Source organism: Triplophysa rosa, linkage group LG18, assembly GCF_024868665.1.
Source record: "Triplophysa rosa linkage group LG18, Trosa_1v2, whole genome shotgun sequence".
Lineage (NCBI taxonomy): Eukaryota > Metazoa > Chordata > Actinopteri > Cypriniformes > Nemacheilidae > Triplophysa > Triplophysa rosa.
The window spans coordinates 21443491-21468804 of NC_079907.1; the positions used below are offsets into that span (position 1 = coordinate 21443491).

At 37.8% G+C, this 25314-nt stretch overlaps 1 protein-coding gene across 3 annotated transcripts; it reads left to right on the top strand.

Annotated features, from left to right (window-relative positions):
- The first annotated feature begins 2088 nt into the window (after window positions 1-2088).
- On the top strand, window positions 2089-23944 carry med1 (mediator complex subunit 1). 3 transcript variants are annotated; one of them, XM_057358447.1, is made up of 16 exons: window positions 2089-2373; window positions 5985-6091; window positions 6200-6278; window positions 6480-6534; window positions 9507-9639; window positions 9743-9771; window positions 10221-10292; window positions 10405-10479; window positions 12906-13069; window positions 13158-13269; window positions 13657-13781; window positions 13946-14067; window positions 14433-14634; window positions 17857-17955; window positions 18064-18169; window positions 19060-23944. In XM_057358447.1, the coding sequence occupies exons 1-16, from the start codon at window positions 2277-2279 to the stop codon at window positions 22727-22729; spliced, it is 5247 nt and encodes a 1748-aa protein (XP_057214430.1). In that variant the 5' UTR covers window positions 2089-2276; the 3' UTR covers window positions 22730-23944. The 3 variants fall into 3 exon arrangements, with proteins under 3 accessions (XP_057214430.1, XP_057214431.1, XP_057214432.1); XM_057358448.1 differs by having other exon boundaries at window positions 17860-17955; XM_057358449.1 differs by lacking the exons at window positions 2089-2373; window positions 5985-6091; window positions 6200-6278; ... (5 more) ...; window positions 12906-13069; window positions 13158-13269 and having other exon boundaries at window positions 13307-13781.
- Window positions 23945-25314: the final 1370 nt, after the last annotated feature.

A 25314-nucleotide genomic window follows, 5' to 3' on the forward strand; every position in this document is an offset into this window, starting at 1 on the left:
TGGCTAATGTTCTCCTCTACTGCCCCTAAGGCAAAAGGAGGTCACTGGTGGGATGGCAGGGTAAAGTAGTGCCTGATTTATTTTTCTGCGCCAGTGACACCTCCCCTGTGTGTGGACCCTTTGTGTTTCAAATAACTTATTTCTAATCATATCAAACAAACCAACCAATCATCATTTGTTTTACACACACATAGATCACATAGTGGTCACTGGTACATTTTTTCTTCCCATACAATGTATATTTTTTGTTGTTGTTTTGTCATTGCCATATGTTGATGCATGATGTGTTGTAACCTTGAGTCAGTCTTTGTGAGCATGTGCCTGCATGAGAAAGGTTATCATACCCATCTTCTTAATACACTCAGCAACTATTCACGTTTTCTAACAGTTGATCAGAAAGCGCCATCTGGTGTAATGAAACTGTCATCACACTATAATAAATAATTTGAATACAAGCTAAAATTACATTAACAACTGCATTAGCATTAGATAATAATGCTTATACTAATAGTAACAGATACTACCTTATTGTAAGTGTTATCAAGATATTTGTAAAACGAAACCTGGTAGGGATGTTTCAAAAATACCACACACAAATTCAATGCAATACCCACACGTGTGACGATTTGTAAATGCAGATTCAACGGCCTATACATACATGTAACTATATTCACTGTTTGATTGAAATTAATTCAAGATCTTGATATACATTATGAAAACACTCTGAATTTATAGGTGAGATATATTTGTGTGAGCATTTGGGGAAATGTTAAATTACAAATCTGATTTTGTAAATATGAGTTGTGTTGCGCATTTCTGAATTGTGTTTTTTAAATATGTGATGAGATCATGGGAAAACCAAACACATGGGGAAATTGTATATATTTCGGATACCACATGCTAGTTTCAAGCCCTTTCCGAAACTGTTTTTATTTTGTTCATACCTTGTATGTAACAAACGTTATGGTTACACGATGTCGGCAGTTCGCTATGATTTTCAGAAACGAGATTTTGAGAAAAACAGGTTTAAAGTAGACAATATAAATAAAAGCACAACAGTCAAGTATCACAAGTAAAAGCATCCAATGGGTTTTTCCAGATCGCATCACGTATATTATTAATGATACCATTCTGACTCCATATTACACTTTGCCGGATTGCAGTTTCCTGGATGTACAGTATGAGGAAAAATACTTGGGGAAAGTAACACAGAAAAGCAAATTTCCAGAAGCATCCAGCTCTTGCAAAAGTATGCAGAAATCTGTTAAAGTCCCAGTGAAATCAAAATGAAAGTTTTTACATTTTACCAAAAATATGTTAGCCTTAATGACATCAATAAACTGGTATGCTCCATACGCGCTGACAAAATTCCCATTTAGAAGATAAGCGTTCATAATAATTTTGTAATACCAAACAAAGCTGAAGAACTTTACATAAATTCTCCATGTTACCCCTGTAAATTATTTCTGTCTAAGTTTATGGATATTCAACCAGATTGCTATTTTTGTGGAGATGAAAACGAATCAGTGGTTCACTTGTTTTTTAGATGTACATTCACAATGTCATTTTGGACTGAGGTTTCATTGTTGATTTTTTATTTGTTTAACAACTTGATTGATATTAAAGAAGAAATGTGCTTTAAATGTGCTTGCTTGGAAAAAGTTATATCCATAAATGTAAAGTTATATGTTGTAAACCTAATATTTTTGTTTTTTGCTCTGAGTTAAAAAGTTATGCTGAAACTCTTTATAAATTGAAAAAAACAAAAAATGTATTAAAATACACCAGATATTAAATATGATTAAAAGAGATTAATTGATTCAATTTCTACCCCTTACTCTGCTTAAAAACAAAAAACAAACAACTTTTTATACTTTTCATTATTTTCAATATTTTTGTATGTATTATTTAAGTGTAAGATTTTATGTTTTTTCCTTTTATTTTATGTATGTTTACATATGTAATGTTAATAATATTGAAATGTCTCCCTTGTAATACGTTCAATCCAAATGCTTAATAATGCTAATTATTGTAATGTTTAATGTGAGGCAACAAAAAAGGGGAGGAGAGAATCGTCGCAGAATCATGACGTCAGTACAGTCGATCCAACATTCTGCATTGTACCCAGCATTTGGCGTTTACGGTGTATTAGTAGTCTTAAGGATACGTCGTCTGGTTTTATTTTAACATTACGAATGTTTGTTTTAAATGTATGTGCTCAGAGCCTCTGCGTGTGTGTCTGAGATCTGTTAAGTTCCTGTTTATAAGTGCTGAAAATGGCGGCGGTGTCTGTGCGGAGCAGCAGCCCGGGAGCAGACGCATCTCACGGCATAGCAGCGGCGTCAGACCGTTTACGGGTTGAGGAGGGGTCCGGTAATGTACAAACTGCTCTGTTTCCTCATAAACGCTCGTTTTAATGTTGTTTTTGAGCTTGCATTATATAATTAATATTGAGTATACACTGAGAAAAGTGCCATGATGTTCTCCAAAATTCTTGTACATTAAATGGATTATGTATAGTAATAATTTTACTACTATGGAACTGTAGTGCTTTCTAACAATACATTAGGGCTTGCTCCCACTATGATATCTGTACCGTGCGGGCACAATTCCCTGGCCCACTTGAAGAGGTGGGCTCGGACCTATTTTAAGCAGTCTATGGCTCGGACGCGGTTTATTTGGTATTGTGTGTGAAAGAAAGAGATAGTGTCTAGGTGGTTTTAATACTCGACTCGAACCCAATGTGGTTGTTCCCATCGCCCCCAGCATAGACCTTTCTCACACTTCCTTTATCCGGTAAGCGAAGCAGTGTGTCGCTATTTCCGGTAGCAAAGCAACATGATTAAAACTAATGGCTGAATTAGCTTACCAGCGGTGTTACTGCAGCAACCGGCTACTTTAAAGTAGAGGTGCACCGATTGACCGGCCAGAGACCGGAATCGGACGGTTTTTCGCATGATCAGCCGGGACCGGTGACCGGCCGGTCAGTCTCACGTCTTGCCGATCTTCTGTTGCCCGCGACGCAGGCAATAACGTCACAGCCGTCATACACTCAAAGCCGCAAGTAAACATGTAAACGTCATGTGCACAGCCTGTCTTTCACGGCTCGTTTATACTCGCATGTGGGTCCACCGTACCGCAAGTCTGACTGATGGGCCTTTCACACGGTACGCGGCAGTCGCGTTTGTCCAGTTCATTTTCAATGGGAAACATGCGGTAAGCGGCAAAACGCGGGCGGTTTCATTGGCGGTGCGCAAGCCGTGCTCGTGCACCCAAAATCCTGGCGCTTCCACGGGCACGGCTCTTTGCGGCAGGCGCCGCTGAAGATAAAAATATTTTATCTTCTTGTGAGCGACAGCCGTGTCGGATTTAACCAGTCAATGAACAGCTTTAATTAACGATGTAGTTACGACTGTTTCCCGAAACCGTAGTAACTCTGTCGGAGATCAATTGTTTGAACCAAGTTGGTTCAGCAATCTAGTTGATGACGCCACACAGGTGGTGGAGTAACGATGTCTACTAATAAATACGTTCAGATGGAATTAATGTCAAATTCTTGCTCTAAATAAAATACATTGCATTTAAGGACTACTTTTGTTATCCTATTTTTGTTATCTGTTGTCTTATTTCATGATATTTAATTAATTTATAAGTGTCCTCCTATGTCATTCCGCCCAGGGATTCCACAGGGTCGTAACGCACGCAGATCATGCGCATGCGCACTTTTTAAAAAACATCGCTTTATTTCCTCGACAAACTAAAAGATGTCCAATTAAATGTGTATATATTTTGAGTGATGGATATGGAATGCACTGCATGTTGCTTGCTTACTTTGATCAAAAGCTTGATGCAAGTCTACATGTCATAATAATAAGAAACAGTGCTTCTAAGCACAGCTCTAGACCTGTAGTTCCAACCACGCAACTTTGCGATGCTGCTTGCGATTGATCGTTGGAACGATAGTTTTGGGAAACACTTAAATGGTTGATCTATGCTGGAACGACGGAACTTGCGACCATAGTTGGGTAACGATGCTTTTGGGAAACACACCCCAGAGCGTCACACATCAATATGCCCATATATGGCAATATTTAATATCCAATTAGCAGAAAGACCCATATATGGCAAACAACAATCAAAATTGCTGCTGTTAGTTTGACTGCAGTGCAGAAATACAGTCCAGCTGCTGTTTTGATCAAATGAAAATATGTTCACTAAATTAAAGTTCTAATATTGTAATATTTTTATTTCAAGATTTAGAGTACCATATTGAGGTTTGTTATTCTTAGTAGAAACCACACATTGCAAAAGAAAAATCACTTAATTTAATATTTGGTAGATGACTTGAGACATGAAATATATTTTCACACACAAATAAACATATTTAGAAATGCAACATTAACATCAGTTTGTAAGGTTTAGGATATATGTATTATGAAAATACGTTTTCAAAATATATTTCAATATATTCAGCAGTGGTTCACATATATGTGAATATATTACATTTCCGTATGGGTATTACCAGCCAATCATAGAACATTTTACTCATCTTGTAGAAGGACGTTGAAAAGATGGAGGAAAATATAGTTTTAACTGTTATTGACTTCCCAGAGCTGTACGATGCGTCGAAAATCTCTTACAGAGATATAAATAAGAAATGATGACATTCCCCTTTCTCTTCTCTGTTATCTCATGTACCCATTTTGTCCTCCTCTTCTTTCTGATTTTGTGCATGAGCACACAAATAAGAAGATTTTGCATTTCTTTCAAAAGCCTGTGCCTGGGATGCATTGTTTAGGTTAGCCTACTTGGGTTACCTGATACAAAATCGTATTTCCCACAAATTCTTTACATCAGCACGTGCGAAAGTGATGACGCTCCACATTAGTTGTTTAAAAAAATGTTTATTAAATCATTGAAGACAGTAAGTGAAATTAAACAAATAATGACGACAACACAGAATTTTATTTGTTATATTTCATTTTTAGCAAATAAAAGTGGGACCTTGTTGGTTGAAATCATGACAACGTCCGCCCTGACACCGTGACGCAAACACCGCCTAGACTGCACAAAGCGCTTCAACTAGAGAGAAAGGCAGCTGTCGCGCTGCAATTCCACCGCGTACCAACTGAATCCCCCATGACACGCATCTTTCATATCCGCTGACTGCACGCGCGCACACGCATCACATACTGTAGTGACAAAAATGTGCACTTCTGTTCATCTCTTGTTGCGCCGTCTTCTTGGTGTAGGCCTATGTATGCTAACAGTGATGCTAAACTCTGACACGTGCTAAACTCATGTTCAAGTTCACGTAAATTCAAGAACGTAAATTCCATTCAACCTGATTGCTTGTCTTACGTTAAAACTATGGTAATTTCACTTAGGTAAAATTACATTCAACACACTTCTACTTGTTTTTAAATCCAAAATATAAAAAACGAATAAATCAACCTATATATGTGATTATCTGATTCAGTTCTTTACTAGCACAAGAAATGATGATGTCATTTAAATCTTTAGAGTAGAATTAATTTATAAGATGTTAAAACTTTTTATTGAAGTTGCAGCTAAAATAAACTAACCCACTTCTTTTAATATATATATATATTGTATTTTAACACAACTGAATGCTATTTTCGCATATCGTCTGTTCTGTTGTCAGACATAAAACAAGTATAAATTAGTGACTAAACCTGACCCAATAATACCTCATGTTTAATCCAACCAGCTGTTACTTTAAATGCTGCTAAAATCCTGATTTATAAACGCGACATTGTCTGACAAATTCACCATACATTTACATTGAAGAGCAGATATATGAGGTGATTTTGGCTATATAACTTGTTTGTCTCATGCAGCGCATATCCTTTACTGCTGTTGCTGTTCTCATCAATGTATTGTTGTGTTATGAGCGCTTTTATATTTTAAATGCGAGTGATAGTTTTATTTATGTTGTCATTTTTTGTGGTTTGTGTTGACAGAGGCAGAGAAAAAGAGCCGCGTAACCGCGCTGCTAGAAAGACTACATGCCAAACACAACTCATCCCGCTCTTGGCAGGAGACCAGTAAGGTGGTCCGACAAGCTATGGTAAGACCTTCTCATAGAACTGCTTTCTGAAAGAAAGGAAGGTAGATAGATTTCTGTACAATCTTTGTGTTGTTGATCTCATGAGCATTTGATTTATTGACTGGTCAGGAAAAGCGTGGAGTGATGAATACAGCTGGTCACCAACTTCTGCTTAACTGTTTAGAGACGCTTCAGAGGGCTCTAAAAGGTACAACGTTTAATCAAAACATTGAGATAGTACTGATAAAATCAATTAATGAAATATATTTCATACTAAGGTGATTGAGTACATTTGAGTACACAATATTACAGTTGATTGCCTCTGAGGCACAGTATTAAAGTCAATTCAAAATACGCAATCCTTGCTTATGCTTGTTTGCGCTCATTTTAATCTCATTTACATCATCAGTGTCCTCGCTGTCGTCAATGACAGATCGTCTGGAATCCATTGCTCGCCAGAACATGTGAGTTTTTATTTGCTCTCTTTCTTTTTTATGTGTATTCTTCTTGCAGTCTTGCGGCATCAGGGTTATTCCCATAAAGCTATCACAAAAACTATTTAACTGAAATAAAAATAAAAACAAAGCTTTCCAAATAAATGAAAAACTGTATCGAAACTATAATGACCACCCACAATACGAACGAAAGAGCATTTTTGAGAAAACTTAGGAAACACTTTCTCGGAATCCTGTATTTATAATGCATTTAAAGGACATTCTTAATCCATCGTAATGTAGTCGTAATGCCTTTTGAAAAAAACTTGTTGTGTGGTCTTATAAAGTGTCGAATGTAAAACCACATTATAAAGCTTTGTGGATGTTTATAAGTGTTTTTTGTAGGTACAGTAACAAAGGCTAAGTCTCCTTTTAAAGTCACTGTGTAATTAAATATGATAATACTAATTTTCTTACACAGCGTTGCAGTGATTATTATAAATTATCCATGCACATCATTATTTTTGTAAAATTAATTTGCAGTTGTAATCTATAATCAAAAACATAAAGCTCCACTTCCCCTCTAAACAACATCACTTCTCTTTATGACGTAATGCCTGAAAAAGAGGTAGGACTATACTGACTGGCCAATGGTACTGGTGGTGTATCAAGTCAACTTACAACCATTCAATCAGTTAGGGGAGGGGGACATGAAGGATCCTCTACTTTTTTATCAGTGTTGGGTTTGTTACTCAAAAATGTAATTTATTACTCGTTATTCTTTTCAAAGGTAATATTATTACTTATTGCTCCCTAACAACAGTAGTTTGTTACACTACTTGTTACATTACTTTTATGATAGATTTGATGAAAAGAGATTAATTCTGTCTGAAAATGTGCATACAGCTATGTCATATTACGTGTACAGCAGGTACGAAGATTAATCTGGAGGTGACTGAATTGCTTTTAAACTTTTAGATTTTTTCTATTTACCTTGGCACAAATAAATGTAATACAGCAAACATACAAATTAAATAATCAGTGCTTTCCATGGGTTTCAGGTCTTTGGTATCAGGAACAGAAATTTAATGAAGTAATCAAATGTATTACAAATGAAGAGTTTGGTTACAAACGCTATAAATCCATTTTGATTAGTAAAAATGTGTTTTCTTTACAAAGAAAGTGGCAAGATGAAAACCACTATTTTCTGTTTCAAAGTTTCACATAGCATCTTTAGGTTCTAGTAACATAAAAAATTCAAATAAAAAAGATTTATTATAAAAACTGATCATTTTTCCCCCAAAATGCAATAAATCCATAACTTTTTTTTTCAAAATGCAACAAATCCATTCAATCAATGTAAGAGTTATTTTTCATATTGAAACTGTTGAAAATACACAACAAAGTGAGTTGATCCACAGCCTCTGAACTCAATACAATACTAATCTTACATACAGGCACTGGACTAAAAACACATTCAATCAGTCAACACTCCTAAAATGAATTCAACGGGTCATCTTTTTAACGCTATAAATTAGTGCCTCGTCTTCTTAATCTCCTCACGTAGTAAATGATTAGATTTCGATGGCTTACGTTTCTTCCCCACCGCAGAAACCAGCACAGGTTCATCAATGCCGTCAAAATTATTCATTTTGTGTTTGTTTGTTTGTTGAACACAAAGTAGATCAGGGAAAACTAGGAGCCGAGCGTATTCAGAGCGCCGCCATTACTGTTTACAATGCGTGGAATGGTGTGCTGTGATTGGTTGAGCGGATATATCGCGTTCTGCAGAGAAGTGACACTGACGTATATCACGGCGGATATCGCATTTTGCGTAAAATTGAAAAGTGACTTTTCAATACCGACCTGATACATTACTGATTTTGGCGGAATTTTTTTGTCAGGTGTGTCGAACAAACCACATAGGCGGAGTTTGAAAGTAGGTTATTCGAAAATGTCAAAAATGTTCATGAGCCACGAATTCAAAGAGAAAAAAGAATTTTGTTTCTTGCATGTACGGTTAAGAAGTTATGAGCATAAACATAAGTGAAACTTTGAACTGGTGGCGACCCTATAGAGTTCTAAATTTGCCATGGTAACATAGGAGACTATCTTCTATCTATTTGCAAAGTTTTGTAACTTTCCCATGTACAGTTCTGTGGGCCGCCATAGACGCATGGCAGAAAAAGCATAATAATAATAAAAAGAAAAATAATGGGACTTGACCCCTAATAAATAATATACCCTCTAAGAACACAATGAAGCTTGAGGCTAGTAAATTTTTTACATAAAATGCAGGAACGCAAATGAAAAAAAAAACATACTGTGCTTTATCTGAATTTTTCTTTGTTTCCATATTAATTTAATCTGTCGTTGCTTAGCAAATGCTAATATTTTTTTACTTGCCAGACTTTTTATAGAAAATCCATGAACAATGCAAATGAACAAAAGAATAAACGCAACATACTCATCTGAATTTTTCTTTAGGTTTCCATATCAATGTTTCCGTTGAATCTACCATTTTCATCCAAAGTAAAGCAAAGAAAGAAGACAATTTTATGTGATGTGTCAATTCTCTTTACACATCAAGACGTTGAGTGCGTAAGAAAAAGCGACAGAGGGCGCGCTCGGCTTAAAGACGGTGTACTGCCAAGGCAGGTGTTGAAATGATATCTGCGCTGAACTTATTCTTTGCATCTAACCTTAATCGCAGGCGAGTAAAATCGGAAAATGTACTGTCCCTTGGATAATTAAAGATATTTTTTAGTCGCCTATTGGAAAATTTACTCGCATATGCAAGTGATTTACTCGCATTGTAGAGGGTTGCCTTTGTCTCCTTTGTTTTACCTATCTTACCATACTTTATCTTATCTAACAATAATTGAATTAAATGTATTTGACATTAGGTTCATCTAACTTGGTCTTTCCTTTTTAATAAGCTAAAAAGTGTTGTTGATCTCTTACTTCTCCGAAATATTTGTAATTGTTCTGTGAACCTGCAGGTTGGGATCTCACCTGAGTCCCTCAAGAACTGAGTGCTACATCACCTCAGATATGTTCTATGTAGAGGTGCATTTGGATAAAGCAGGACAGCTTGTGGATGTCAAAGTAGCCCATCATGGAGAAAACCCTGCGGTGAGGGGAACATTCTTGGTTGTTTTGAGTAGTGTAGACAAGCTGTCTGTTTTTTTTCATGTTTTTTCATCTGTGCAATTTTATCTTATTCTTTTTCAAGTAGAGTTGTCCTGAGCTGGTACAACATTTAAGGTAAGCAATCAATTTTAAAATAATAATATGTATATGTACATAATATAAGCATATCATGTGTTTATGGAGTTTTATTCAATTTGATTCTTTACTACAACCTTTGGAAAGTTGAACATTACCAGTTTTTAATGTAATTGGTATATTTTAGCAGCCTGTTTGATTTTGGGTAGCGAGTGACCAATCACAGCAGACTAGGTCTGCATGACCAATCAAAGCATTTTAGTAAGAGAGATTTCATAGAACCAGAGACTCAACAGCCTATTTTCCTGAGAATCCAGACAGCTGTGTAGAATACAGGTGAAATAAGTGAATTAAAAAGCGTTTTTTTTTTTAATTAAAACATGAGCACCTTTTGTTGAGCATCCAAAAAACACAATCAAGACCTAGAAAACAGGCAAAATAGCACCCCTTTAAATCTTTTTTTATAATACAAACTTTTATTTTTACAGAGACAAAAACTTTGACGAGTTCTCCAAACATCTGAAGGGGCTGGTCAACCTTTACAAGTTACCCGGAGACAAGTGTGTATTGCTTTAGTTTTTGTTTTGTTTTATATTTTTCATAATCATATCATGTATTACATCAACACATGCAGTCCACACATGATTAAGATGATTTTCTCATTTTCGTCAGCAAATTGAAGACTAAGATGTACCTGGCTCTCCAGTCTCTGGAGTTAGACCTCACCAAGATGATGCATATGTTCAGGTACATTGATTTGTTTCTACCATGGGTACCATGGGATTTATATTCTTAAAAAGGTCCCTTATCAGCCCTGTGGTTGAAAACGAAACCATTTACTTACTGGCTGGCTTGAATCGGCGTGGAGTGGAATGATGAAGCAACAAGAACGAGATGGCGAGATGATGGAAAAGCACTCATTGTCAGGGCACTGATCAGGGAGTCGGCCATTTTAAGGGCTGTCACATTCGCAAAATCCTTCCAATGCACTGAAGCGTTTGTTCCCCAAAATTCCCACAATGCAACGCAAAAACCAGTATGCATCGATGCTCCCTATGTTCTCTTAACGGAAATCACGTGACTTTTTTTATCCGTTTAACCGAAATCGCACGAACCAACTCGATAAACTTCATCAAACCCGACAGAACTTTTGAAAAGACAAACATTTATTTTTGTTCAAATATGAACACGTTGCTAGTCAGGCAGGGAACACAATCTACTTTTAAATGTAATATGATTAAATATAATTTTTTTAATGTAACATTTAAATGTAATATTCCTCCAAATTTATGCATGGATATGTAACAGATTAATGAAAGTGTTTTTCATAGTTTACTTTAATCAGTATTAAAAAATGGAGAGTCGGAGAGATCTTAGTTTTGCCTGTTGTTGATAAATACCAGCTGTGAATTATCACAACGTGCCAACGCGTCACATCACAGGAAAACAAGTGAACATTGTCCCAATGTGAAGTGAGCTAGGGTTTTATTTTATTTCACTTTAAAGGGATAGTTCACCCGCAAATGAAAATTCTGTTATTTACTCACCAAAATTCTTTGTTCTGCTAAACACAAAGGAAGATATTTGGAAGATTGTCAGTAACCAAGCAGATCTCATCCCCCATTGACTCCCATAGTATTTATCTTCCTTACTATGGCAGTAAATGAGGGAAGAGATCTGCTCGGTTACTGTCATTCTTCCAAATATCTTCCTTTGTGTTTAGCAGAACAAATAAATGTATACAGGTTTGGAACAATCTGAGGGTGAGTAAATGAATTTTCATTTTTGGGTGAACTATCACTTTAATATTTGTTGTTAATATAGGGAAGAGTAAGAGAATCAGATGATCTTAAAATGATACTCAATTTTACATTTTCACACTGTCTACAGCGAGTCAGAAAGTTCTCAGAACTCATCAAAACCATCTTTAGTTGTGTCGTGAAGATGAACAAAATTTAATGTTATACGTTATTATATGGACTGTGTGCACTAATGGCAGTCTTTGCAGGTTCTTTTCTGCATAGAGATCCCATTTGTTTAATGTTATAAGGGTTGGCAATAGCTTGTTAAACCGGCACTACAATTTGCACATAGCAAGTTCCCCAATAAACTGTAAATGAAAAGCTTATGATTTGATTTTAAACTGTAAACTAACACATGAGCTACTAGGTTGTATTTAATTGACTAAGCGTTTTATTAAATAATGCTTTATGTAACCTAATTATATATTTTTTCAATCATATAATTATTAGAAACCTTAAAATGTTGTTTGTAAAATGTTTGGGTAAGCCACTTAAGGGTAAGGAAGGCCTACACATATGCACATAATCAGGACCCTGATAGCACACATACATCTGGTTTACGTCTATTTGACGTCTGCATTTACATCTGCAAGACATCTACAATACATAGTTTGCTCATCTGCAATACGTCTCGGAGATGTCTGCTGTCAGACATCATATAGACATCTAGAAGATGTCTGTAAGATGTTTATGATTTAGAATGGATGTACAACAGCTCTTTCTAAGATGTTTAGCAGATGTTTTTAAGCAGCAGATCTCCAGATCTTTAGCAGATGTATTACAGACGTTCAGACGTCTCCGAGACGTATTGCAGATGAGCAAACTATGTATTTAAGATGTCTTGCAGATGTAAATGCAGACGTCAAATAGACGTAAACCAGATGGATTGTGCTATCTGGGGATGGCACAACCCCCACCTCATTTTGAACTAGGAAAAGCACTGCTTTGGCATAAAGGAGTGATATTAAAGTCCCACTGCATTCGATAATTTAAAAAAGCAGAATATTTTTTCCTGTGATGATCATTTCTTCATGCCTTAAATGCACTTCGAGCGACCCGGGTTTAATTCCCGTCTCGTCATCTTTCCCGATCCAACCCCCTTCTCTCTCCCACTTCGCTTCCTGTCACTTCCTCTGTTCTGTACATATAAAGGCAAGAACGGCAACAATAAATAAATAAAAAAAACACTACATTGACATATAAACATCATTCAAAACTTGATTTTCACCACAGGGGGACTCAGAAGTGTTGGAACCATTTTCCACTGGTTATTGTGGGTCGTATTACACAACCTTTTATGCCATGGTATAGTGACACTTTTTTGTCAAATTGTTTCAAAGCAGCTTTACACTCATACATTTTCTGCTACAGGATAGCCATGAATGCCAGCACTGTGGAGACAATTCTTCATGGAGGCGTGGGTCTGTTGACAGCGAGGAGTGGTGGTCATCTAGTGTCTCTGCAGTGTTATGTTTCTCCATACGACATCTTTGAGGAAGGATCAGGAATGCCGCTCAACTTCACAGATGCCAATAGTGAGATCGTTTTTCAATCCGACAAAATGCAAAAGCTCATTCACATAGTTAACCACGCTTGTTTTCCTCCGTCTTTTGTGTTCTGCAGTTCCTCGTACTTTAGGTGTGAGTGTATTGGTGACTGTCGAGGGCACCTCATCGGTATATAAGCTTCCCATTGCTCCACTTATTACAGGATCCCATCCAGTTGACAACAAAGGGTCAGACATACAGGCAATGAAATAGTTTAACAAAAATGAAATTTCTGTCATAATTTCATAGTTTCAAACCCGAATAAACTTTCTATTAACAAAAAATGATATGTCAAGCAGAACGTCCAAACTTGTACACTGTTCTGATTCGTGAAAACACAAGGTAACTTAGAACTACAAAAAAACGTTAAATGAAATCCACAACGTAACATACCAGGCTTTTTAAACTTTCTTTTTTCTGAGAAACAGTTTTGACAGAAGTTTCATTTTTGAATTGTTGTTTTGTAACTGGTTTTTATGTTCATTGGCATGTTTTTATTTAGTAATTCATTCTGGCAGTTTGTCATTGTTGGAGTGTCAAGTCAGATATTCGTTTACTCCGTATTGTGTTTCTAGGACTCCATCATTTTCTTCAGTAACGAACTCAAACTGTGTAGATTTACCTGCGTGCTTCTTCTTGAAGATGAACCATCCAATGCCTTTTTCTTTATCATTTGTTCAAAAGATGGGAAATATCACGGGTGAGAAAATATGTCTTTTACTAAAGCAAATTGCTCAAATATTTTCAGTTCAGATGTTTTCAGTTCCACCACGCATGCAAATAATAATCATGTGATGTGTCGTTTCCCATGGGGACTCGCGTACCAGTGAATGTCACCAATTGTCTACCTCTTACGATTTTTAGGAATCCCAGTATTTGAATCTGCGCCCACCTTGTCCTCACTCTATGAACTCATTATTAAAAGTCAACTGCGTGAAGAGGGTTGTGTCTCTCCTGGTCTGGACAAATCAATGCGCTTCTATGCAGTGAGTGTTAGATGCCATTAAATGTTTTGCATTTACATTTAGTCATTTAGCAGACGCTTTTATCCAAAGCGACCTAAAAATGAGGCAGAACAATCTTTTGATTACAGCATGAATATATTCTAGATGGTACATGGTTCTGCTGTGAATTCTGAAGATCTTGACATATTTAAGAAGAGTTTTATTTATTTCATCTTTATCACTACAGTTATCCTTTAGTTTAACATATGTTTTAACCATGGATTAGAGAGGTTTCAGAGAGGGTTTGTGTGACTTAACCCCTGGTTCATCAAGACTTCAAAATGTATGTATTCTGATTTAATACAATTAAAATGTCCCACTCTCTAAATGCCCCTATATTTAATAAGTGTTTACCAGGACAGCAGCACTGCTATTATCTAAATGGTGATGCTCCAGTCCAGGATGGAAGATCTCTGCAAGGAGCTTTGGTTCACAAGATTCCCTTTAGACATCCTGCGCAAGTGCCCACTCTCCTTGACATTATTCGACACCAGGCTGCTTACAACACACTGATTGGTAGCTGTGTCAAAAAGACCAATATTAAGGAAGGTGGGTATATAATCTTTTAAGGGGCGGTATTTGTGGCGATTAGATATGTTTGGTTTAACTGTATAATATATATATATATATATATATATATTAGGGTTGTCAACGTTAACGCATGCGTTTCATTTTTTCCGATTAACGCGTTAAAATATTAAACACAATTAACGCAGCATCCGTTTATGTTGTCAGTCTTCGTCTAGCGTTACGTTATATAATCACGCTCTCATTCATGTAAAGGCCTTTAAATCATTTAAGCGTGATTTGAAACAGCTGTTTCCCACCAGACGCGAATGAAGCGTTAAGCGCGAGTGATTTACATGTTAAGTCAATGCAAAGACGCGATAGACCTCCTTGTGGCGCGATTCGCGCGAATGAGGCGGCACGAATGACCCGAATTGAGCGTTTCGGGCGTGATTCGCGCGAGTTGAAAAATCTGAACTTTGGCGAAAATTCGCGTCGCGTTAACCAATCAGGAGCTTGCTCTAGTAGTGACGTGCAGCGTCTGTGCACGAAGGCAGCCCAGAGAAACAGATAAACAGCGCAACTGAAGTCTATTTGAATTATAAACAGAGAGCATCTTTACAGTAACTAATCACATATTTAAAAACTACAATACTAATTACTGTCTAGAAATGCAATCAGAAGTTGTTGAAAGTGAAAATGAAACTTACATTTATACAAAACTATGCTCCAACGGGCGTTTCGGCCACAATTTTATTTTTTCGAGCTTGTGTCTGTTGTGAATTTCAAGGGGCGAGCAAGTAAACTCAAAATGTTCAAGGGTCCAACTACGCGCAAATATCGCGATTCATTCGCGCAAGTCGCATTTGGTGGGAACGCTCAGTGACGCGTTCAGTATAGATAGACAGTGCGGAACCCGAATGCCCCCCCCCCGTCTTTGCCGTCTCCCCGCCCCTTGGCGTGCTCGGCGCGTCTCTCCACTGGGGCGGCTGGCCAAGGGCAAAACGCACTGAGGCCAGACCCGGGCCGGCGGCCTCCTTCGCGATTCAGCTTTTAGCTGTGAGATGCGGCGCAACACGACAGCGGTCCAGTCTGGTGTATACAGTCACGGGCTAAAGGCTGCGTCAGTGAATCTCTGTCAGACAATACTCACAAGATTATGCCAGAAAGCCCGTTTTGTCAAGTATTTTCGTAAGCACAGATTTCAACGTGCTAAATAAAATCTTAAATGAATGCAAAATGTTCTTAAAGTAGCTGTATGTAATAATTTTACTGTATTAAATCAAAACAATACCTTAATATGTTCATAGGCATTTAGAAAACGTGCTAAGTTCATATATCGGTTTGTCCAAAAAACAATGTTATAGCCAGTTATTCCACTCAGAAATGTGCTTTCCATAACAGAATGTCTGTTTTTGTTTTGGTCCGTGTGACCCCGCCCACTGACGATTTACCCACTAGTGTAGTGTACTAGCCAGTTGGCGACAATCACTGCATATTGCAGCAAACAAACGATCTGGGGCAGAGCAGATTCCACCCTTTCCGGTACTATTACGTTGCAAACTTAGAAAGAATTACTATATTATTTTACAACTTACGAGGAGTAATATACAATTTTATTACGGTTATTTAAACGAGACAGGAATATGGCCCGTAAATGCGACCTCCGGAGGACGCAACCACTGAAACGAGCTGCTGATTGAGTTATATTGGCAAACAACAAAACCACTGCAAACATATAGATTATCAGATAAACTTAGTGTAAGAGTTGATGCTGTCCATTGCACTCCTGTAAGTGTCTGGCAACTCCTGTGAGCGTGGAGTCTGAGGAGGGGCGGGGAAAAACCTCGCCAATATTTTGAATTTGGACTGCCATACCAAGCTCAACCGCTAGGTGTCAATCTTACATACAGCTCCTTTAAAATGGGAAAGTGGGTCAGATCTGCGCAGAGCGGCGGCTCTTGAAGGGGCCGCATTCTTAAACCTGCTGCTGCGACTCCTGTCACTAATGTTAATCGAAGAGGAAAAGAAGAAATGATTGTGTTTTGTAGCTTGAATTCTGTATTTAATTTAGAATTTAGCATTAAAGACTGTACTGTACACTTATTTCAATTTCTGTATATTTCCTACTTGTTAGACATGATAGCTCTCAAAATACTGTACTTCAATGTTGAACGGCTATACTTAATGTTAAAATAAAAAAATAAAACAATTAATAAAGACATCAGTTGCAGTATTAATATCAGAATGTTGACTTTCATTTATAAAGTGAAAGTGAAAGTGACCTATTTGTCAGATGATGAGTAAAATGATGTTGTTAAAGAAATTGTTGTTTTACATTCATTTGGAGATTAAATGTGAAATTATTATAATGTAAAAGTATATTTAAAAACATTATGTGCAATTAATCGTGATTAATCAGATTATTTTTTTAATCAATTGACAGCACAAATATATATATATATATATATATATATACGGAATGAAAGTCTGAATATATTGAATGAAACTCTAAATATATGGAATGAAAGTGCAAATTTGATAATACTTAATAAAGTAAAACTATTTATTTCCTTGTTATCAGAACAACCACCTTCTCAATTGATGACTTTAAAATGGCTATCGCGATGAAATAGCAAACATATTTCTTCATTGTTCGAAGCGTATTGAGTCTGATTGCCAGCATTTTGGCCTGTACACGCATTCACATTCATTTGTTATTACTTAAAGTTGCTGCTACTAGATTACGCGCAGACTCACTCAATGTTCAACATCTCAACAATCACAAATAAAAACACAAGATGGTGCTTTGATGACGTCAGTTTTATTCCATATATTCATACTTTCATTCAATAGTTACATTCCATATATTCAAGTTTCAATCCATATATTCAACCAATCATATTATAAATACTTTAATTTCCTGAATGGCATGCCATAATATATACCGTATATATACTGTATGGATGTATATGTTTGTATATACTGTATATATACAGATATCATATTTGAGCTTCTTTCAGGGACTGACCCTTTATATAGATTCCATAATCTTCAACTCATTTTTAATTAACATTTTAGCTTGTCAATTTTTTCTGCAATTTTTATACATCACTAATTTCAAACATGCAAGCGTAAGCTTTTAACCCAAAAGGTTTTCATGAACTTTTGACTAGCAGTTACAACTCTCTTGTACACACTGTTCTTGTCTTGCTTCTGTTTTGGTGTGTGGAGAAAAGTTATAATAGTATTTACTGTTTGTAGCAGATACCCCAGCACTTCTGCAGTTTGAGGTGTGCCCACTAACAGACTCGAGCTTTAGTGTGTCCTTCCAACACCCAGTCAATGAATCACTTGTCTGTGGTAAGACACAAATTATTCTCACTTTACAACTGTCTCTCAAGAAAACCCTTAATGTAATCTGTAACGTACAGCATTTTGTGACTCTGTCTTTATTACTCTTTATTACAGTGGTGATGGAGGTGATTGACTCAAGGCAGGTAGCCTGTAAACTGTATAAGGGATTATCTGATGCTTTGATCTGCACTGATGACTTTATTACCAAAGTTGTCCAGAGGTATGAACAAATGTTTTATTCTGTAGCTCAAGTGGTAGCAACACCTAGGTTTGGAATTCTGTTCCCAGGGAATGAACATTCGCATAAAGTATATAGACGGTTTCAAAGCAACTACATAAACAAACGTTACTGCGCATGCACACTTTTGTGGCCCAAACTCAACTACTCAAAACCACATAAAAGTATTTATATTTGAAGTAAGGTGAAGCCACGGCACCGGTCCCTTCAACATTAAAGCGGTATATAAAATGCCTCATTCATTCATTATTTTGGGTTACCAGTAGAAAAAACTTTACTTGGCTAAACTTAAATGCGACAAAGTTACACATCCCATTCAACAAATGGTTTATTTAAAAAAAATTATACAATACAATATTAATATAAATTACATAAAATATAAATCGTTTTTATTAACCACTAGCCAGACTGATAAACAAACATAGACCGGAAGTTAACTTTGGGCATGACGCGTGCATCCGATGAAACATTCGATAGCTCATGCTTATAATATAAATGCAATAATATATACGGCATATACAATATACAAACGTATATACAATAATGCGATCACTGATATAAAAAAACCTACAATAAACTAGTAGCAAATTAAGCCCAAGTAAATTGTTAAATACTATTATTTAATAATTTGGAATAAATGTATTCCTGTCTGAAGTTGAGGTGGTAGGACCCTTATTAAAATGTTTGGTAACTGACGGAGGTTGTAGTGTTGCATCCTACAAAGGGGTGATCAGTAAGCTGTCATAAGCTGGATGAAAACTAGAGCTAAATGACTACATACTAGAAACTTAAAAAAAAGACAGTATTACAGTATGTCAATAATCATATTCAAAGTTAATGAACTGGAATTCCCATTATGTATTTTTTTCTAGATGTATGTCTATTCCTGTGACTATGCGTGCCATCCGATGCAAGGCGGAAACTATTCAGGCAGATACCCCAGCATTGTCCCTTATTGCTGAGACTGTGGAAATAATGGTGAAGAGGAACCTGCCCCCAACTAGTAGCCCAGGTTACTTGGGAATTGGTACAGGGGCTGATGGAAGCAACCCAATAGGCCTTCCTGGTGTAAGTGGTGGGACCACATCCACAGGAAGCAACAGTGTTGTGGGTGTAGGGGGGAGTGGGTCTTTCCAAGGCCCAATTACCTCATTTAACATCAATCGAACAAGTCAGGGAGGCTCAAGTATGGATAGTGTTGGACATGTAGGAGGCCAGCAGCAATCAATGCAACAACAACCTCAGTTGCAGAGCCACAGTTCAGATGACTTTAACAAAGTCACTCAGAATCCAATCTTAACAAGCCTTCTGAAAATCACAGGCAGTGTCGGGTCCAGTCCTCCTCCTCAGCCTCACCAGACTCCACCACCGACCACCTCACCAGCAAGCAACACCAAAAACCACCCCATGCTAATGAACCTACTAAAAGATAACCCTTCACAAGAATTTGCGTTGTATGGAGGTAGCCCTTTAGACAGACAGAACTCATCTGGGTCCCCACGGACTGATAGCCAAGGGCAGTCCTGCTCTGGCACCAAAGGTAAGAAAAAACGTCCAAGAGGCTCTGAAAAGGGACTAATGGGAACAAGTGGAGGAATTGGCATGAAGCAACAATCTCAGCAGCAGGTGGGAGTCATGACGCAACAGCATCATCACACACACCACTCTGAAGATGATTTCCACCGTGAGCTTTTCTCCATGGATGTTGATGCCTCCCAGAACCCAATATTTGATGTCAGTCTTGCAGGCGATGGACTTGACACCCCTCACAGCATCACTCCAGCCCCAAGTCAGTGTGGTACTCCCCCTTCTGGTCCTGCAATGGCATACCACCCACAATCTCATGTCCAAAATCATCCACAAGGATCCATACCCCGTATGGTCCGTCTCTCTAGCTCTGAAAGTATTGGGCCTGATATTATTGACATTCTATCTGATGTTCCTGATCAGGCCAACAAAGGAAGCAGCCAACATCTCATGTCTGGGGAAGAAGGAGGTTCCTTGGGAACTCCACTTCGGGATTCCTCCAGCTCAGGCCAAGGTAGCACTGTGTTTGAGGCAGACCTTTTTAATGCAAACAGCAATGAAAATCCCTTTACTGATGCAGCAGACCTGATTGCAGAGGCTGCTACTGCAGCAACACCCAACAGTGATTCTTCCTCAACAAATTTCTTTCCAGATACAGACTTCAACCCAGAACTTCTCTCTGGACAGGGAGGTTTTTCTCAGAATTACTTTGAAGACAGTTCCCCCAGCCCTGACCCAGATAATGACCTTGCCAAAGGTTTTAGTGGAGGTAGTCAGCAGAACACCCCTACAGGCACACCTCAGAATCCCACTCCACATGGGCAAAATACTCCAGAGGGCTTGTTAAAAGACCATTTTGACATTGGAATGTTTAGTGGGAACAGTAGTGGAGGAAAGCCAATGCTGGGCCCAGCATCAGATATGGGGGACTCACACCCTTCTCATGTTAGTGGAGGTCAAAGCCCACTCATGATGGCCATTGGGGCAGCAAGTAGTGATTTTAAAAGCAGTGATACAAAAAATAAGCAGCAGCAAATAAGAGCAAAGGAGGATAGTGGAGGAAGTTCTGGAATTGGAATAAGTGGTGCATGCTCTTCTGAGATGAAACAGGTGAAGCGTAGTCGAACTCCTTCAAGTGAGAGCAAATCAAAAGACAAACCACCTAAGCGCAAGAAGCTGGATCCAGATGGCAAGTCCCCTTCATACAGCTCAGGGGGTCGACCTTATACTCCTCCATGTGGGAGTGGCAGTTCTGGAGGAACAGGTAGTGCAGGTGGATCTAAGTCACCTGGCAGTTCAGGTAGATCTCAGACCCCACCAGGAGGTGCTACTCCACCAATCCCTAAGATTACTATACAAATTCCTAGGACTGGAGGAAAAACAACTTCTCATGGAGGATACACATCAAGTAGCTCAACAAGTGGAGGTACTGGTAGTGCAGGTAGCACAAGCAGTAGCAAAAGTCACCATTCCCACTCCTCTTCTTCATCTGGGAAGTTAAAGAGTAGTAAACTTGAAGTCACTGGGCAAGGCAACATCTCCAAACCATCAAATACTGGAGGTGTTGGGAGTGGTATGGCTCCTCAATCCAAAGGGTCATCCTTAGGGATGAGCACTGGCAAGCTTTCCTCTTCTCCCATTACCAAGCATGGGATATCAGGCTCAGGCAGTGGTGGCAGTAGTGGAACAGGAAGTGGAAACAAAATTAAGCCACAAGGTGGTAAACCCTCTGGCTCACTCATGAACCCTAACATCAAGCCCAACATTTCTCCTTCACACTCTCGTTCTGGCACATCAGACAAACTCTCCTCTCCAATGAAACTTCAGCAAGGGCAGGTTCCTGGGACTCCACCCTCTTCAAAAGCGAAATCTCCTATTGGTTCAGGTAGTGTGGGATCGGGAGGGTCCAAGCCCTCCTCAGGTGGTGGAATGGGTACCCAAAAACAGTTAGGCAATAGCTCATCCTCAAGCTCATCTGCATCATCTTCGTCTGGGTACATGTCATTTTCTTCAGGGGGCCAGTCACAGTACGGGAGCAGTGGGGGTGGAGGTAGTGGGGGTGGGAACAACCCTAATGCAAAGGGTAAGTCACCAAGCCGAAACAAAAAGCCATCTCTTACAGCAGTTATAGACAAACTTAAAAGTGTGGGTAGTGGTGGTACTGGTGGGGAAGAGGGTGAATGTAGTGGTGGGAGTGCAGGTGGAGGAGTGCCTTCAAATGTTGGTACCTCATCCTCCAAGCATGGTATGTCCTCCCAGGGAGGAGACTTTGTAAACAAACGAGACAAGATTGACAAAGATAGCAAGTCCAGGGTTTCAGGAGGTAACTCTGGTGATAAGAAGTTAATCGATTCAAAAAGTGGTGCTGCGAGTGGCACAGGTGTGGCAAAGATTATTATCAGCAAACCAGATGGGGGCTCTCCAAGCATCAAGTCAAAAGTAACTCTACAGAAACCTGGAGAAGGTTCTGGAGATGGCTCCATGCGATCCCAGCACACAGGTCTCAAAGCATCACCTCTTTTCAGTGGCTCAACACCAAAACATGATCGGAGCTCGCCAAGCCATGGCCGTTCCCCTGGTTACACTCCTCTCAACCCAGACAGTGAGAGTGAGTCTGGAAGCAGTTCAGTCGCTGAAAAGTCTCATCAGAACAGCCCTAGCTCAGAAGATGACCAAGCTATTAGACCACACCAACCCCCCCAAGAATACATGAGTTCCATATCAATTAGCCAAGGTGAAAAACACAAGAAGCATAAAAAAGAAAAGAAAAAGCAAAAAGATCGAGAAAGGGATAGGGACAGAGACAGAGAAAAAGAAAAAAAGAAATCATCTTGTGGGCCATCATCTCACTCAATAAAGACAGATAGTTGGTCCAGATCACCTATATCTTCAGAATCTTCAATGTCAATGCTTAGTTCTGAGCGCAACTCACGACCAAGTCCTGTGTATATGCATACAGAAGATGACGACCTCATGGACTCAGCCTTAACAGGCAATTTAGAACCATTCAAATAATTGAGTCAATGGTATGACTGTACTTTGTAGTGGCATATGATCAGAAAAAGATTTATTGCCAAGTATGTTTGCACATACAAGGAATTTGTTTTGACAGGAGCATCCAGTACACAGAAACAGCAACAACAGTACACAGAGACTATAACACAATATTGCAGCATATCGCTGTTTTCCTCCTGAAACCTTGTATCTCCATAGTTCATGATTTTTATTTTTTGCCATAAATTATTATTCTTAGTTACCCTTCATGTTTGTCGCTGGGTTTAGCAAAAATCTAACCAATAAAAACTATTAAAAAGTGCTTGTCAACTTTGACAATGCAGTATTTAATCATTTAAAAAATACAGTGTTTTTTTCCATTTCCTGAAAAACAAAATGTTTGATTGTAATTAGATTCCTTACATTAGAAAAACTATTTTATAATGATTGTTTATATTTTTTAAATGTCATACCTTTTCTAACTTTGGCCTCATTTATGCAAATTATGTTAGACTGTTGTAAGAGTCTTGTTTTCCAAGTATTTGGTAATTTTTTTAGCGGTATACAAAAGATTCTGGTGTAAGATTTTAAATATTCATAGTATGTTATTTTTATTATTGGAAGCCTTGCTTTGTTTTGCATATGCCTTAATTATATCAATATACAATGTGGCATTTTAAAGTATTGTTGTCATGTGTGTCATTTAACCCACACGTTACTTGACAGATCCATATTTTACTTTTTTTTTTTACCTGAAAATAGACAGTCTAATGTTTCTAATGTTACATTCTAATTTTTAATGTTTAAACAAATATGAAGCATAAAATGGCCTAATGGTTGTTCAAAATATTTCAGGTTTATTTAGTCTTTAGTTAATAGCTGGAGTGGGGATTAAGCATGTATTTTAAGCTTGTTTTTCTACAATAGTTGTAGTAAAATAAATATTTTAGTAGTACCAAGCTTTTATGATCTGGAATGGTTTGCCCATGAAGTGTATCACAAGACCAGGGTAACACTAAATGTTGAACACAGTAAGTATTAGAACCAAGGAAACTACAGATCTGTATTGTTTATATCTTGAAATCATTGGTTATCACAATTTGCTAGTTATAGGTACATAATAAAATAGAATTAGGGCATACAATGGAGTAAGCTGTGTTACTTACTTAAGTTACTTTATTAAGAGGTCATCTAGAATAGTGGCAACATTTCAGGTTGCCACCTTAAATGAGAAGTGTGTTGTAGAAATATACATTGGTTCAGTATCAACTTGCTCATATTGCTGTGGTGAGTTGAAAGTCTTGGGTGCGTACTCCACACAAAGTAGAATGTAGTTGGACAGACAACTGTATGACTATACAAACTTAAGTGACAGTATGCAGTGCAAAGTATAAATAGACAAACTGTACAAAAAAGACAATATACATTATACACATATGGACAGTATATACACATTAGACGTTGAATATGCTAATTAAACATGCCGGTGTACACATGAACATGAATGTATAATGAGTCAACCATGCAGTGCACATAGTACAGATATGGGTATGTCAATTTGGTAATGGATGGTTATTGCATTAGGTGCCATGATGCATTATAGTCCATGAAACTGTAGTGCATGGTAAAAAGTGTGAGCGGTTGAAATTGTATCAGTTATTATAGCATAGCATTTTATTTTTCAGTGAACAGCACATTCATCATAGAAGTAATCCAGTCACCTCTAGTGGGTTAATAAATGTCTTCGGTGGTGAAATACTGTAGGTGTGTGTGTTTAAGAAAATAAATGTTTGACTTCAAAACCACAAACGAACAGAGTCCCGACTGTGAACACGGGAAATCTAGCAAAATCTCTTGAGACTTCAGAATTAGCATGGCTGACGATAGGCATGAAGGAATTGGGATGATAGTTTTATTTTATTTATTATATGAATTTAATAAACAATTGTTTTCATATGAAAATGGATGTGATTTTACAAATATTACAGTATTTATTTTTGAGAAATTTAAGAGAAATTGTAAAAAGTAGTTGTTGACATTATCACCTCTGTATGAATGTTCCTTTGTATCGAACCCATGACTTTTGAGATGGTAACGCAGTGCTCTACAGGAACATGAGGAGAATATGACTGATTCACTCCCCAACCCCCTTTTAACTTTTTTTTCATAAAAATGTGTTAACAAAAAACATCACTTATTATTACACTGCTCCACCTACAGTAGGTCTGAGCAAGATTCTTAGTCATTAGAGATGACCTGAAGCTCGTATAGACCTTTTAAACCTGGTCTGCAGAAAAAGACGCTGGCGGTGGCCTTTATAAAGCACTCAGTTTTTTTGGAAAACACAGTGATTATAATGTAAAACACACTCTGGCAAATTCTGAGTTCTGCATTTTACATCAAAGTACCGTGAGAGAAACATAACTTACTGCTTTCGGGGTCCTTTGATGTCATACACTGATCAGTTTGCGCATCTGAGAAGGTTGCAGCCAGTAAAGGTGTGAAATAAATTCAGTCCTCACCTATGGACCATCCGCATATGAGATCAAAGGCAGATATTGCGTGACTTACACGCTTATGCTTTGTTGTTAATACGTAATAAATGC